The 16,238-nt window shown below is 48.5% G+C and overlaps 2 protein-coding genes across 2 annotated transcripts; one reads left to right on the top strand and one right to left on the bottom strand.

Moving 5' to 3' along the window:
• Positions 1-347: 347 nt before the first annotated feature.
• PHKG2 (phosphorylase kinase catalytic subunit gamma 2) lies at positions 348-6,986 on the top strand. The gene is made up of 9 exons (XM_044448009.1): positions 348-476; positions 643-818; positions 2,019-2,073; positions 2,846-2,911; positions 3,052-3,215; positions 3,761-3,851; positions 4,514-4,667; positions 5,789-5,911; positions 6,044-6,986. Exons 1-9 carry the CDS (start codon positions 382-384, stop codon positions 6,329-6,331), a joined length of 1,212 nt encoding a protein of 403 aa, XP_044303944.1. The 5' UTR covers positions 348-381; the 3' UTR covers positions 6,332-6,986.
• Positions 6,987-7,562: 576 nt separating this feature from the next.
• CFAP119 (cilia and flagella associated protein 119) lies at positions 7,563-16,169 on the bottom strand. Its single transcript, XM_044448014.1, has 9 exons — positions 16,119-16,169; positions 14,849-14,880; positions 14,537-14,602; positions 10,865-11,034; positions 10,193-10,263; positions 9,923-10,039; positions 9,589-9,649; positions 8,506-8,583; positions 7,563-8,150 (listed from the first exon to the last, which is right to left on the bottom strand). Exons 1-9 carry the CDS (start codon positions 16,140-16,142, stop codon positions 7,972-7,974), a joined length of 798 nt encoding a protein of 265 aa, XP_044303949.1. The 5' UTR covers positions 16,143-16,169; the 3' UTR covers positions 7,563-7,971.
• Between the last annotated feature and the right edge of the window lie 69 nt (positions 16,170-16,238).

Raw genomic sequence — 16,238 nt, 5'->3', positions numbered from 1 at the left:
GACTGGAGGAGCTGGGCATCGGACCTGTGAGTAGGACCTGCATGCAGAGCATGTGCTCTGTCACTCAGCCTCAGTCCCCAGCTCCTGAAGGAGACTGGAAGGTGTCTTTACATGCGCACAGCAGGCTTCTCCTGCAACTGCATTCCCTCAGCCTTTTTTCTCTATTGGCCCTCTTCTCTGTTCATCTGCTGTTTTACATCTGTGTCCTGTTTCCCACATACACTGTGGTCCCTCCCCACGTGGGATATTGGCTTCTCTGCCTTGAAGTAGGTTAGTCCTTGAAGGTTTTGGTTATTTGACAGGTTTTTCTCTGACACGCTCGTTTCCTTCTTGCTTTACAGACATTGTGACCCACCCCACCCACCCTGTCCCTGAGGTGCGATGACTCGGGACGTGGGTTTAGATGATGAACTTCCAGACTGGGCTGGTGCCAAGGAGTTCTATCAGAAATATGACCCCAAGGATGTTATTGGCAGGTAAGGGCTAGCTGGGTGGGGCTGGCATGGGACATCATGCAAGGAGGGGCCCGGAGGGGGAGGATCCCTGAATTTCCCCACCATCACTACCATCCTTATCCTAACTGTGTAGAAACTTAAACTCTCTTTCTTGGGAATTTGTTTACCCCACAACCCTCTGCTGTAGGGGTGTGAGCAGTGTGGTCCGGCGATGTATTCACAAGCAGACAGGCCAGGAATATGCTGTCAAGATTATTGAGGTGACCCCAGAGCGCATGACCCCTCAACAGCTGGAGGAAGTGCGCACGTCGACGGGCAAAGAGATCGCTATTCTGCGCCAGGTTTCTGGCCACCCCTTCATCAGTGAGTGACACCCCCTTGATGGCTGCTCAGTTCCCTAACTTGGGGCTGGAGACCCTGCATAGCACTCCCTGGAACCTGCTGCTGGGGGCAAATCCTACTCTTGCCAAAATTGTTATAGATGTTTTGTCACAGTGAATTTTGCCATAGCGGCAGCAGCAAGTTCAATAGCAGGAAGGTGACATGAGCATAAAAATAGTCACAGGGGCCACAAGCTGCCCTCTCCTGCTTTAACCAAAACTCCAACATTTTGCTAATTCTGTGTTGGAGATGGAACCCTCCTGTTAACCCTGCCTGTAGTATCTGGGCACATCTCACTGTGGAGGAACTTATCCCGGTAGTTCCCTGTTGGTATCTGTACTTGTTTCCACCATCACCGAATGGGTTTAACTCCCAAAATCCTAATTCGGTACCACAGCCTTTAATGGGCAAACAAGTTACCTGGAATTGTAGTGGAATGAGTTTGCAAATAGGTTGCTATTGGCTTAAGAACTGGCTTTTTTTTTTTGCTGTCTTACATGCCATGTTTCACATTTTTAATGTTTGGAAATTTTAAAATTTTGTTATTCATTTTTTATTAGCATCATGAGCAGTAGAAAAGCTAGATTCACATTTAGCAAGTAAAGAAAAAAAATACAGATGACAGAAAGCATGGCTGTTGTCACTGTACATTTCTTGCAGTAATAGTATTCTGTCAATAGGTTTTCCACTAGTGCTGTTTTCTGTCTCCTACGTATACTGCCAAATAGGGATAGGCAAGGAATCTGGTAAGGATCAAAGTATGACATGTTGGTTCAGCTCAGCATTCCAAATTAATTCTTGTCAACTTGTTGGTGCCAACTTGCCCTGACATGAGTTGAACCAATATGCACTTTTTCACTTTTGAAGCAAGCCATGATTTGCAGGGGGGCGGGGTGCGCTAAAGCCTGGGAAATTTACATACATTTCAGCTTCAGTTTGTGTCTAGAATTGACTCTATTTGTGGCTGGGATTTATGCAAATGTTCTTTAAACATTTAAAGTAAAATTAAAATCATAGCCCACTTCAAAATGGGTGTTGCAAAACAAAAAAACAAACAACCCCCACCCGATTTTTCTCTCAAGTTGGCAAGATGCTTGATGTTTGCTGAGCAGAAGTGGGTTGAGTTTCACAGTGCCTCCCTCCAAAATGCTGAAGCAATAATCCTTTTCTTTTTCTTCCCAGTTACTCTTATAGATTCCTATGAGACATCCACCTTCATGTTCCTCGTATTTGACTTGTAAGTACAAACCTCTGAAAATGAGCTGTTGATGCACCCCATTCTCCCTAGCAAAGAAAATTCTTTTCTAGCTGTTGGCTTCCCAGTAGTACAAAAAAGCCACTTCACTTCCCTTTGCACATTACAGGCCTGTGCTTCTTCCCTGTGGAAACAAGTCAGGTTTGGAGAAACAAGAAGTCTCTCACTGTCTCACATGCACACATTCTGTCCATGGGGGTGGGAGCAAAAGAGAATGAGAGGTGAAAGATGGTGGAAAGAAAAGCCGCATGTCTCCAGTTTTGATACTGTTATGATTGGCAAGAAAGACTGACAGAACCAACCAGCAGGCTGAATTAATGTTTGATTAGCACTTGTTCTGTAATTTCCCTTTTGTCTGTTCAACCTTAAATAGACTTGTTATCAAGGTATCATTAATCCTGCAGTCATCTTTCCTCTAAGGGAAAAATGGCCCTGTTGAGGAGTCCTTTCATGATTGAATTCCAGAGCAGGGGCTTGAACCCGAGTCCTGCTGGTTTCCAGCTCCTGGACTTCATTGGCTCTCCCCCTCCATAAAGGGTTGCTTTGCAGCTGAAGCAAGGGTGGGCACCCTGCGGCCCTCCAGATGTTCTGGCTTACAGCTCTTATCAGTGACAAAGGATGGGGCCAAAGCACCTGGAAGGCAGCACTTTGCCTACCGATTGAAAGTGCCGTGTGAAGGAGGGGAGGAGTTCTTTTCTCTCGTGTGCCATCGCCCTTGCAGGCAGATTTATCTCAGCTTGCGTTCCCCCTGCAGGATGAGACGTGGAGAGCTTTTTGACTACCTTACAGAGAAGGTAACACTCAGCGAGAAGGAGACCAGGTAAAGTGCTGCCCTCCGTGGTGGTCCTGGAGAGGTGGAGGCTCCCTTCACAATGCTTTGCATCCCTGCCCGAGTTCGGAGGAGCTTTCAGAAATGGGGGCTTCAACTGCAGGGGCCACCTGTCCCCCCCCCTCTTTCAGGTGTATTATGCGAGCCCTGCTGGAGGCTGTGAGCTACCTTCACGCAAACCACATCATCCATCGAGATCTGAAGCCTGAGAACATCCTCATGGATGACGACCTCAGCATCAAACTCTCTGATTTTGGCTTCTCCTGCCACTTGGAGCCAGGGGAGAAGCTGCGAGGTAGAGATGGCGGCTGGGGGTGGCCCCGTTTGGTGGGCTGTCCTGTGGTCGGAAAGTGTTGGGGAGGGTCCCTTCTTTTCAGTGTTCTGTGCTGTCCCAAGGCAAGAATGCCTCAACGTGGTGCCTTGCGGATGTGGAGGATCGCAGCCCCTGGCCAGCGTGGGGCCCTGGGAACTGAAGGCCAAAGTATCTGGAGGGCGGCTGGCTGGGAAGCCTGCCCGAAAGCAGAGCTGGGCCTGGCAAGGCTTCCAGATGCTGGAGGCTGCCCTGCTGTTGCTTTGCAGCCCATCAGCCTGCTTGCTCGCTCTGTAGTTTTTCTGCAGTTACATCGATGTGGCCCTGCAGGTGTGGCTGGACTGCAGCTCTCACCATGTTCTGGGTAGCGCTGATGGGATGAAACCACAAGCCTGCCATTACTGTGGGTGGGGTGGGGGCATGCGTGGCTTGTACATGTGCTCCCAACATGGGCTCCTAGCTTCAGGTTCATGGGGGCTTCAGCTCAGTGGTTCTCTGCATTCCTTGATTCCTTCACTCTTCCCTGCCAGAGCTGTGTGGAACCCCAGGCTACCTGGCACCAGAGATCCTGAAATGTTCCATGGATGAGACTCACCCTGGTTACGGGAAAGAGGTGGACCTGTAAGTTTCCCATGGCAGACGGGAGCAGGGGAAGTTGGGGCTTGCCAACTCCTCTTTGGTGCCCTGCAGTTCATTTGGACTTAGGGATGTTGGTGAAATCCACAACAAATTCATACGTTCAGATTTCTATAAATGTGAAGGAGTCTGTTTCTCCCCTTCCTTGTTCTGGTCATCTGTTCTCTTGTACTGGAACTACAGTTGGTAAAGAACCCCAAACTCCGGTCGGGGCAGGAAATTTGTAGGCCACAATACGTGGCAGAGCGCTACCCATCAGCCCTTGCTAGCCAATTGCGAGGGAAGATGGGAGCTCCAGCCCAAAGCATCTGACAGGCACCAGCTGCCTAGCCCTAAGAGATGGGATGCGTGTGGTAGGAAGAAGAGGGCAAACTTCGCTTCTCTTCCCTTGTCCAGCTCTGGCCTGCGGTTCATGTAGGCCAGGTTTGACCAGATGGTCCATGTTTGTTGACGGCTTTGATTCCATAGTTAACACAAGGTCTAGCAACACACCTTTAAAAAAATCAAATGTTGCCATTCTCAAGACCCTTAAGAAGTCATGCAAATTGCATGTGATGCTGGCAAGATCAATATTCCTTAGGCCTTCTCTCTGACTGTGGAGGGGACTTAAGGAGATGCAGAAAATAAGTTCTCTCCTTTCCCTGCAGCTGGGCCTGTGGAGTCATCTTTTTCACTCTCTTGGCTGGCTCTCCCCCCTTCTGGCATCGCAAGCAGATGCTGATGCTTCGGATGATTATGGAGGGGCAGTACCAGTTCGGCTCCCCTGAGTGGGATGACCGATCTGATACAGTCAAGGATCTGGTAAGACTGAAGGATCTGTTGTCGGTCACTTGGTTCTGTGTGTAGCTTCCCCATCTTCCAGTTGGAAAGATCTGTGCTGGAAAAAAGCAGTCCCACAACACACATGGAGCACATTTGCATAGTTTGCATAGTTTTGCTTTTGTTGGTTGTGAGGAAGAATGAAGAATCACCCCTAGCCCCGGAGCCCTGCCCTTTACCACTGGAAATCCCGATCCTTTCCTTACCCTGCCTATGGGATTAAGTCATCACATTTTTATGCCAGCAATAAAGTTTCAAACCTATCCTCTAAGCCTTGAGAAATGAAAGTTTAACACTACTACTTTTTTAAAAGGAAGGAAAATCATTGGGATCCATGCTCTTTCTCTACTTCTACGTCCTTTTAGAATTCAGGGGTGGTAGATACCAGGTTGAAGTTCCAGGGTTTGCCCCTAACTGTGATCGGATTATAGTGAGCCCGCCTCCTGCAACTTTCCCCTGGTAACTCTGTCCTGATCGGCTGGTGTAAGTGCTTGCCAAGTCCCACTGCAGAACTAAGACCTGGTGGCCACTAGCAAGGCAGGCTGGAAAGAGAGACCTGACGAAGTAACAGAACTTCTGTCGACTCGTAATTAATTGTGCGGCAATGCGCTGTGTTGGTCAGAGCGTGAGACTAGGCTTGGGGTGATCCGGTTCTGATCTCCGCTTAAGCCTTGAAAGTCATGAGATGATCTCTGGGCGCTCTCCAGCTAACCAGCCACAGAGGGTGCTGTGAGAATAAAATGGAGAGGAGGGGAAAGGACCACAGAGTTCTTGGAGGAAGGGTAGGATAAATAATATTTTTTAAACCTGAGGTGCCCAACTTCTTTCAGTCCAGTAGCCGAATTCCGGGTCAGCTGGGCTGCCTGCCAGTGATGGGTGTGGCCAGAGGGGGCACAGGCTCAGGCAAAAGGGTAGACTCAACAGTCCAAAGCAACCCAGCCGATTTTGGCTTAGAATCCTTTCTGTCAGTAAGTAAGTTTCAGGTGCCTGCCATTAGGCCCGGTACGTCAGTTTTAGAACAGGAGAAACCATCAAACCCCAGGTTGTTGGGGGAAAGGGGGCATGGCCACCCCGTGCCTCTCAGCACACCTGTGTTCTTGTAGATCTCACGACTGCTGCAGGTGGATCCAGCAGAGCGGCTGACAGCCGAGCAGGCGTTACAGCACCCTTTCTTCCATCGCTATGGGAAGGAGCACCGGCACTTCAGCCCTTTCCGCAAATTCCGGGTGGGTCTCCTCCTCTCGCCATCCCTGCCACTTGTTTTGTGCTGGGGAAGGCTGATCCCTTGCTCATTCTCCAACTTGGGAGAGTGGTGACTGCTGCCCATAGCCATTTCTGCCTCCTCTTCTCTACGACAGGTTATTGCCTGGACCGTGCGGGCCTCTATCCGCATCTTCTCCACCTACAGACGTGTTCGGCCAGTCACCAAGGAGCTGCTGCTCTGCGAACCCTATGCTCTCAAGGGGGTGCGGAAGCTGATCGATGCCTGTGCCTTCCGCATCTATGGGCACTGGGTGAAGAAAGGCGAGCAGCAGAACCGGGCTGCCCTGTTTGAAAACGTCCCTAAGGCCATCCAGTTGGTCTTGCTCAGTGCAGAGGGAGAGGAGGCCCCCTCGACATCCGCTGTGGAACACCCTTCCTACTGAGAGTTTACTGCACTCCCTGTGCAGCCGCGGGATTGCTGGTCCTGGGAACTGTCATGAGGGAGGCAGGAGCCGCTCTGAGTGAGAAATGAACTCTTCTTGGGAGAATGGCAAGTCGTAAAGCTTTCCTGTGGGAGAGATACTTGCCCTTGCATGCAGAGGGGCCATTTTCTGTGGAGTAGGTATCTGGGAACCTAAGTTTGTGGCTGATGGGAACAAAGGTCCTGTAATTGTCCTGGAGAGTGCGGAACCTTGGATCTGTGTGGGGTCCGGGTACAGAGCTCCAGTATTACTTGATACAAAATGATTAGGGAGCATTGCAGGGTGGGGGGGAAATCTTTTATATTAGAGTAGCAAGAAGTGGAGCCATTTATACACCTGTTTCCACAGTAAGGAGGTCCCTACATTTCACCCTTCCAAAATGTAGCCAATTTTCACATTGCTGAGGAAGCAGTCAATGTATGGTCAGTACTGGGGGAAGTGGGTGGGACTGGAATCGGGTATTACACACTTCCTTCCTCCTATAAACAGGAGCTGGGTTTGGCCCTTCCTTGTACAATCATGTCTCTTGTTTGTGTGTGTATGTGTGTGTGTGCGTGGTTGTGTTGTTTGCCCAACTACTTGATGTCAGAATTAAAATAATGGGACAAAACCAAAACAGGCCTCTGGGACATCCTTTGCCTCCCGAAGAGGGACTGTGTTAGTTCTACTGGATGCTGCCAGAAGGGACAGACTTCACTGCCATGTCCACCCAAAAATCCCAAGTGCTCCAGCCAGCAGAGCATCTGGCGAGCGGGCAAAGAATGGTGCTGCTGCATGATGTGAGCCTGGAGGGAGGAGGACTGCTTGGGAAGGCAGAGCTGGCACCGAGCAGCACTCAAGGAATGTCCTGAGACTGCAGCTGTGTCGGGCACCTCAGCCACCAGTCCTGCCAAAGCAAGGCTGGGCCACACGTGGCTCTCCAGCTGTTCTGGAGCTGCAACTGCCACAACATCTGGAGGGCTACACATTGGTTACTCCTGAGCTAAAGCAACAGTGAGGAGCTACCTCGTCTTTGCCTGGTTGCACCGTTACAGTCCAGGCAGCACCTCCAAGGTGCTGGGTAGAAGGCTGGATAGAATCTGGATGTCCCCAGAAAAATACAACAGTTTGAGTGTGGAGGGAGGTACCGCAGGCCCAAACTGGGGAACACAGTGTGGGCCTAATGCACAAAAGATGAACAGCAACGGTAGGCATTGTTCAGAAAGTTCTTTAATGCCTTAATATCCCATCTTGCAGGGAACCTTTCTGCTTCTTCTTGGTACACAGATCTCTCTGTAGAGATTTTTTGTAAACCACATCATGCTTTGAAAAGTCTGTTTATCATCTGCTGCCTGCTTTTAAAAGCTGCCTTCCTCAACCTGCAAGTGCTAGCGGTGAATCATGGGAGTTGCGGTCCAACACTTTTGGAGGGCACCCCATTGGGGAATATGGTTTTAACAGTATTTGTCGCAACAGCTGCATGCACTCCCCGCCATCTGGGGCATGACAGATGTGATTGCTAGACCTATATAGTCTCTCCTCAGGTGCTTCGAAGACAAGGAGGCAGCAAGATTATAACCTAAAACAGTTACTCTCCTAGTCCCATCTCCAGGCCTGCCTGTTCACTTTTTCTTCCCCTTTGAACTGCCCTTGCCAGCACCAAAAGCCTTTTCCAGCTGAACCAGCTTGGCATTAAATTGATCCTCTGTTGCCTTTAAACGCTGCTCTACTGAGACACGCAGCTGGGCCAGCTCCTGGTTGAGCTGGGCAGAGATGAATTCCCGCAGTGCTGCCGTGGGACCTAGGAGGAGGGCAAGGCAGAATGCACCCTGAACTCCAGCAGCCTTAACAGGAGAAAGCATTTGCCCCCTGCAACCACTTTGGGTACAGGACTGGCACTCTCCACAAGAATAACTGCTACTTAGTGTTGAAATAGTGCCTTTTGAGTATTTAAAGTACTCCCACCTATTAGCTCAGTTACCACAGCCTTTTAAAGGAGGGCAATATTGTTATCTCCATCTTGCAGGTGGGTTTCCTGAGGCTGAAGAGTGGCTTGCCTCAGGTCTGGAAAGGAATTCAAGTCTGGGCCCCTTCCGGCGAACCAGCTCAGCCCACTGCCCTGCCCTGGCCCCCAGCACCATACTATCCTGCCTTACTTTCTTCAGGTGCAACAACCGACTCTTCCATTTCTTCCTGTAAAGGTGACAAAGTTGCTTCTGTGCTCTCAGCTGCTTCTGTAAAAACAGATATTAAACCCTTTGGAAGAGCTGTGGAGAAAGGTAGGATTTGAGGTAAAATTGTCATCCCTTACTCAAATATTTTTGTAAGGTCACTTCATAGGATCATATAAACTTCATTTGGCTAAGCCTAAGCCAGGGAGAGCACGGCGTAGCTGGAGCACTTGCCAGAGCTTCAAAGACCTGCGAGTCCTGCTTCAGAGAGACACCACCCGGCCGCAAGACAAGGCAGGCTCAGCCCAGGAGCTCTGTCCCTGCATGTGTTACAAGGTTCAGTCCTCCATCATCTCCATGTAAAAAGGGTTTCAGGGTGGTGACACTATGAAAGATAAGCCTGTAACCATCAGAGTAGACCCCCTCCCCCATATTAGGATACCAATACCTGATATATGGCAGTTACTTATGCATGAAATGAGGGCTGGTGGCAGCCCTCTGCAGCTGAAGCCCCCTACTACTATTGCCAGCCATCAAGCACCAGAGCCAATGCCTGCCTGCTTCCAACCACCCAGAAAACATTCTTTCTGTCATTGCTGTTGTTTTTAATTCACTGAGGGGCTTCAGAGGCTCCTTCACTGCAGAGGGAGGATGGCGGCAGCAGCTGAGGTAGGTTCAGGACAGGAATGTGCCCTTCCGGTTTTCTGGGCCCTCAGGAGCTCCCTGCCTATGCCAATGCCTGATGCCAAATCTCCAGCATCCAGTCCACACAGCTAAGCCCTTACAGGAGCCTTTCTCAACCCTCCAGATGCAATGAACCATGACTGGATAATGGGAATTTTAGTACAAAATGTCTGAAAGGCACAAGGTTGGGGAAGGTTGCCCTAAGTCACCTTTAATCTCTGATTTATCTGTGGCGCTCTCTCATTTGGTTCAATCCTCTTTTACTAGGAAAGACCAGTCCATTCCTTTTCATCTTGTTAACATTCCTGCTAAGACAGCTGGATGACAGTTGGGGTAACTATAGAGCTCAGAGCTGGGAGAGGGGTCCCAGCATCCTTGTCGTACCTTCATCTTTGGGCTGTGGTTCAGGCATCCCAATATAGGTGAGTGATAGGTCCAAACGCACCTAACGAATACAGAAGAACCAGAGGGGTAAGTGTGGATGAACCCACCAAGTTCAGTGGGTTGCATTTTTCTAGTCCCACTGATTTTTTTCCTGCATAGCAAAGGCAGTACTCCTGCTGTTTTTCAATAAGCACTCTGCGGTGGAAGCCACGTCTTGTAGATCATGGCCACCCAGGATCTTACACTTCCTTCACCCACTATGAGGAGCTGACACAAGAGCTGCTCTGATCTTTTTCTTGCACACAGTTTGAGGAGAGCGAGAAAATCCTTTTACCTGTGGAGTGAAAGCATATTTGTAAAGCTTGTAGTGTCGGAAGTAAGTGTTGATCATGTAGTCAGTTATGAGCACCAGCTGGTCTTGATTAAAAAGATTGATACTGAAGGGAGGTCTCTGGAAAAAGTGTGTTTGGAGGAGAGACAATTAGAGCAGAAGGGCAGCTAGCCTATTGCTATGTAGCAACAAGCATTACTGCAGAGGGACACATGCTGAAGAGGGTCCAGCAGGGTTCTTCTGTAATCCTCTTTATCTGGCACACTTACTCACCCGGATGGAGTGGCAGAAAACAAGTTCCGTGAAATAGCTGTAGCATTCCTCCACATTGGGCAGGGGTGTTTCTGTAGGAGAGCGGGGGGGGGGGGGGGTAAGCCGAAGATTCAGCTTGATCTCCCCTGCCGCTTCTGTTCTTGTCTCACCCGGCAGCCCAGGTCCTCTACCAGCAGCCAACGCAGCAGGGGTGCGCAACTCGGGCCCTACATGTGTTTTGGGCTGTGGCTCCCATCAGCCCAAGCCAGCAAAGCCAATGATTAGACATGATGATGAGAGCCACAGGCCAAAACACCTGGCCTGTGGCTCTCATCACGTTGCCAGTCCCCACAACAAGGCCGCACTGATTCTGAAAGGGATCCTCACCACACCTCTTCCTCTTGGCAGCAGTGGTGGCGGCGGCTCTTCTATCTTTTACACATGTGCAAAACGAAAGGAAAACATGGCAGTCGGGGCTCAGAACACCAGCAGCCACCATGAGCAGTAGACACATGGGGCAGGCTGTTGCAGGAGATGTTTCAGACAGGTGATCCTAGATCCAGGCCTGCTGAAAATGGATGGTGTCCTCCCCTCCTTATTGAGACTTTTGCACATTTCTCCCACTGTCTCCTTCATTTTCTGTCCTGCCCATAAAGCTGCCTTCTCCCTGGTCATTGACAACCCTCTGCTCACCCACACAGGCCTCGTGGACATCCTTCACGATGGAGAAGAAGGCTGAGGTTTGTTCCCGGTTGAACCCCTGCTCCCGGCTGAATTGGATGGTGTAAAAGTAGAGGTCCAATAAGATAGCAGAGCGTGGGTTTGAGTCAAAATCCTGCAGATGGAAGAGCTCAGAAAGAAGGCTGTGAAAGGGGGAGAAGATGTGTAAATCCAGATATCCAGCTTAGGCATAGACCAAAAGGACTCTCCTTTCACATATAACCGCCTGCCTTTGGTTTGTACAATCCAATGCAAGAAGATGATACTGTGCAACTGAAGAGAGGAAGAGTAGAAAGGTGGCTGTTGATTTTGCATCTCCTCCAATTGTTGAGGACTGGCCACAGCTGAACATTTATTTAAAACAGAAGAGGACAGAAATACAGCTGGAAGGGTACTGTGAGGACATCGAGTCCACCCCACTGCTCTGCTTCCAGATGTGGTCACCATCCAGCTGCAGGCCTGTGTCTTTCCAGCTAAGCAAAGGTGACTCACATACTAACTCAATGTATAGCTATGCATGCAAATCAATAGTTCTGGATTACTGCTCCACTGAGGAATTATATAAATAGAAGTAACAAATATATAAGCTACAACAGCTGAATGACTATTTAGATAAAAAACCCACCAGGATATGTAATAAAAAACTGCACTGATAGCAGCTTTTAAAAGCTCAGTGGAATGAATCTGTCTTCACCAGCCATAAAGGACAATACATGAAAGACTCGTCTCACTTCCTGGGGAGGAAGTTCCTTCTCCTTTCTAAGAAGCTGGACAGCTAACCTATGGATACACATAGTTCTAATCTGAGCAGTCTCTTTACCAGTACCCAGTTAACCATGCACTAATAACAGCAAATGCTGATTGGTTTCTCCCCTTCTCTCTGCATTCAGGATATGTAGCCATTCATCTCATGCAGCATAATGCTATGCAAGTTTATTCCACAGTAATGCTTACAAGTAAAGAGATGGCGTTTCAGCCTTCCTCTCACTCACCAGATTCTGCTCTGCTACCCCCACCAGCCTGCCTCCATTGATCTGTCTGCTGCTATTATCAATTGCAAGCATCTGATGAAGCAAGCGGTACCTTATGAGGGCCTGTGCTGCTGAAAAATACTGAGATCCTGGAGGGCACTGTAGTTTTTGTTACAACAGAGTTAGTTGACCCAGCCACCACAGAGAACAACTTGACAGAAAGGGCAGCTGCTGAATACAGATCTGTGTTTTGAAGCTGTACAGGTACTTGAACTGACTGCCCTGCAAAAGAGTTCCTGGGGAAACTGAACAGACTGTAAGGAAGCCATTGTTATATAGCAGACCTCAGGAGATGGAATTTAGGGATAATGCCTGGATATTAGATACTTAGGAGCAAGAATTTGTGAATGGGTTTCCCGTGAATAACTGCTACAGAAAGCAACTAATAACAGCTATAGGGTCCATCCTGATGCACAGTAACGGGAAAAAACCAACTATGGCATAAAGCTGCATTTTGTGTGTGCTTCTTGATGTTAGCAGTTATACAGATTACTATACATGAGTCCATTTTTGCATTATGCACTTTCCTGTACATGAATACAATCAGATTTTGCATGGGTGTGCTGCTCAGATATACTGAACTTATATACATTTTACATTATGTTCAGACCTGTGCACACCTCCTTTTTTGTTCCAGTAAGAGAAAAGGTCCGTCCAGGTCCAAAGGAAGACCTGATTCCACCCTCAAAGACCCGCTGTGACGACTTTGCCAGGCATTTCAGGGAGAAAATCGCTCAGATTCGTCACGAGCTGGACACCACTATTGATTCAGAGTTTTCAAAGGAGACACCAATGCTGCCGTCTGGTCCAGATTTATTGGATGAATTTCAGTTATTGCGGCCCGATGATGTGGACAAGGTGCTTGGGCGAGTACGTCCAACCACTTGCCTTTTGGACCCTTGCCCGTCTTGGTTAATAAATGATTCCAAGCACGGGATTGGAACCTGGATCTTGGAAGTGGTTAATGCTTCTCTGAGGGAGGGTCGGGTGCCGGCCCCTTTGAAGGAGGCGGTAGTCCGACCGGTCCTGAAGAAGGCGTCACTGGATCCAGAGATGGCCACTAATTATAGACCAGTGGCCAACATCCCGTTTCTGGGCAAGGTGTTAGAACGAGTGGTGGCGGGACAACTCCAAGCACTCTTGGATGAAACTGATTATCTGGACCCATTGCAGTCCGGCTTCAGACCCGGGTACGGTACTGAATCTGCCTTGGTCGCCCTGTATGATGACCTGTGCAGGGAGAAGGACAGGGGGAGTGCGTCCCTGTTGGTTCTGCTGGACCTCTCAGCAGCTTTCGATACCATCGACCATGGTATCCTTCTGGATAGGCTTGCGGGATTGGGGGTTGGAGGCACTGCTTTGCAGTGGTTCCGCTCCTATCTCAATGGCCGGTTCCAGAAGGTGGTGCTGGGGGACTATGGCTCTGCGCCATGGCAGCTATGCCATGGAGTACCGCAGGGGTCCATTTTGTCCCCTTTGCTGTTCAACATATACATGAAACCGCTGGGAGAGGTCATCAGGAGGTGTGGGCTGCGGAACCATCAGTACGCTGATGATACCCAGCTCTACCTCTCGTTTTCCACCAATCCAGGTGAGGCAGTGGCTGTGCTGAACCGGTGCCTGGCTGAGGTAATGGGCTGGATGAGGGCCAATAAACTGAAGCTCAATCCAGACAAGACGGAGGTCCTGTTGGTTGGTGGATCGGGCTTCGGAGAGGGTGAATTGAACCTTGTCCTGAATGGGGTTGCACTCCCTCTTAGGGACAAGGTCCGCAGCTTGGGAGTGCTCCTCGACCCAGAGCTTTCACTGGAAGCTCAGGTAACAGCAGTGGCGAGGAGTGCTTTCCTCCAGCTTCGGCTAATTCATCAGCTGCGCCCCTATCTGGAGAATGACTGCCTTGCGACAGTGACACATGCGTTGGTGACTTCCCGTTTGGACTTCTGCAACGCGCTCTACGTGGGGCTACCCTTGAAGACGGTCCGGATACTTCAATTGGTCCAAAATAGAGCTGCCAGGCTGCTGACGGGGACTGGACGTTATGTTCACATGACTCCAGTTCTCCGTCAGCTTCACTGGCTTCCCATTGAAGTCCGGGCCCAATTCAAGGTGTTGGTTATGACCTATAAAGCCCTAAACGGCTTGGGTCCTGGTTACCTGAAGGAGCGCTTACATCCTTATATGCCCAGCCGCCCCCTGAGATCGGCGGGAGAGGCCCTTCTCCGGGAGCCCTCCATGGAAGAAGTTAGGAGGGTGGTTACTCGGAGGAGGGCTTTCTCAGCGGTGGCGCCTAAGTTATGGAATGCGCTCCCCAGAGAGGTCCGCCTGGCGCCGTCGTTATTTGTTTTTCGGCGCCAGGCAAAGACCTTTTTATTTAAGCAGTATTTTAAATGTTAATATTATTGAATTTTATTTGGCCAGGGCGGCTTGTTTTATAGTGTATATTTGTATTTTATTGTATATATTTTAAAATGTTATTTTAAATTTTTTGTTGTAAGCCGCCCCGAGGCTTCGGCGAATGGGGCGGCATAAAAATGTTTTAATAAATAAATAAAATAATAAATAAATAAAGCACATCTAGTCACAAAATGCTTTTCAGTCTTAAAACTCTTGTTACCTTTTCAAAGCATCAGTAGTTTCTGCCTTGTTGATGAGATCCATGGAGTGAACATCTATGTCCTTCCTGAAATGCAGAAAATAAGCAAAAATAAGAAAGGTAACTGTGTGTTGCCCACATACACAAACAGCCTTGGGTGTAACTACTAGTGCAATCCCATACATGTCTACTCAGAAGTAATTCCCACTGAGTTCGATTGAGTACTGGGCACCCACCAATGTCTAAATACAGGCCCTGCATCAAAGTGCAACTGGCTCTAGGCTTGGATGTGGTATCTAACAGTTCCTCTAAAAGTCACAAGAAGTCACTTACCACATGCATATTTTTGCTTTATGTGACTGGGGCTGAAAAAGAAAGTTAAGATTTAGGTGTATTTTCTATGTGGGGATCATTATAATAATTCTTTCCATTTACAGGTAGGTTAGCTCATTATTTAATACTACCAAATAGTTGTTATTCCAACACGATTATCCCACTGGCAACTTTAATGGCAGATGTGCTTGCCACAATGGAAATGAAACAATTAAAATGAGATGGATCATTATTGTGAAACAAGGTTTATTTGCTATGCAAATTACAGCTGGCTGAAAGCCATGTTGATGTAGTTTTAAATACAACCACACCTTTTCTGATCTAAGCAAGAACAATGTTAATTTGTGTTAGTGCTTCTCACAATCTGAGGTAGATATTTTTCTTCAAGATTCAAAAGTGGGACTAGATTGACAGAAGGGAGAAAACCCATGCCTCCCAATGAATACCATCCATGTAGCCTTGTATGCCTTCACTTATGTGAAATTAATATTTAATATTTCTGCCCAGAGAGCTTTGGCTGCAGGAAGGTATAGAAATGAAAATAATAATAGATCAAGCACAGATGTACTTATGTTTAGAGGAGACTCGGTGCAATTGATGAACAAATCAATAGGTACAACCTACACAGATATAATCATGCAAATATTGGCATGTAGCTGGACCAGAAAAAGAATCCTTTTCTTTCGACATCAGCATGTGTGCATCCTTGAAATGTAGCTGACACTAACCAGGCACCATTCTAGAGACACCAAGCTGACACTGTACGGTCTGAGCAAAGGGCAATTCACACCACCCTTCCTCCTCCTCAGAATAACACCGCATCCTCATCCCCTTCTTGAAAAAAATCTCCTTTCTCTTGGGTATGCAGACTGGAAAGATCATGCGGCTTTTTCCTTCTGTAACCTATTAGAAAGTGTTAACTGTGTTACGTGCAACCCTTTTATGATCAATGCATAAAAGGGCCAACTAAGGACTGCTCAGGTGAGCCAACTGGAACTATGTATTGGTAGCTGGTTATTCTGGAAAAATAAATACTTTAAAGAAAATTTTCCTCTGTTGTGTATTTTGGGCATGTGCGCAGCAGGACACGGACCTTGGCCAACACAATCAACAGGTCTTAAGTCAGTTGCAGTTAAGTAGTTAACTTTGTCTGCTCTGAGTAAGACAAAATGTGGATCCAAGGCTATGAATATGCGATGGTTACCATCATGTTGACCGTTCGTACTACTGATTAGCCTGTGTATAGTATCCCATCTCCACTCCCTTTTACCTGTTGCAAAGACTCGGGCCCCATCGCGGGTTATCCGACTGGGAAAGCACGCGTTGCCATAGCAACCCCTGTTTTGCCCGGTTGGCAGCCCGTGCCCATTCACCCACTCAGAATGAGCAA

This window comes from Varanus komodoensis, unplaced genomic scaffold (assembly GCF_004798865.1).
Source record: "Varanus komodoensis strain SLA01 unplaced genomic scaffold, ASM479886v1 scaffold53, whole genome shotgun sequence".
In the NCBI taxonomy this organism is placed as follows: domain Eukaryota; kingdom Metazoa; phylum Chordata; class Lepidosauria; order Squamata; family Varanidae; genus Varanus; species Varanus komodoensis.
This window is presented reverse-complemented; position numbering and strand designations above follow the sequence as displayed.

What these genes read in the sequence shown, in the direction of transcription:
- CFAP119 (XM_044448014.1), bottom strand. Translation starts at nt 16,142, where the DNA reads ATGGGGCCCGAGTCTTTGCAACAG. An exon ending in ACTACTGATGCTTTGAAAAG is followed by an intron (nt 11,035 to 14,536) that starts GTAACAAGAGTT and finishes CCCCTTTCACAG; the next exon opens with CCTTCTTTCTGAGCTCTTCC. An exon ending in TGTCCACGAGGCCTGTGTGG is followed by an intron (nt 10,264 to 10,864) that starts GTGAGCAGAGGG and finishes GCTCTCCTACAG; the next exon opens with AAACACCCCTGCCCAATGTG.
- PHKG2 (XM_044448009.1), top strand. Translation starts at nt 382, where the DNA reads ATGACTCGGGACGTGGGTTTAGATGATGAACTTCCAGACTGGGCTGGT. An exon ending in TTCTGGCCACCCCTTCATCA is followed by an intron (nt 819 to 2,018) that starts GTGAGTGACACC and finishes TTTTCTTCCCAG; the next exon opens with TTACTCTTATAGATTCCTAT. An exon ending in ATGTTCCTCGTATTTGACTT is followed by an intron (nt 2,074 to 2,845) that starts GTAAGTACAAAC and finishes TTCCCCCTGCAG; the next exon opens with GATGAGACGTGGAGAGCTTT.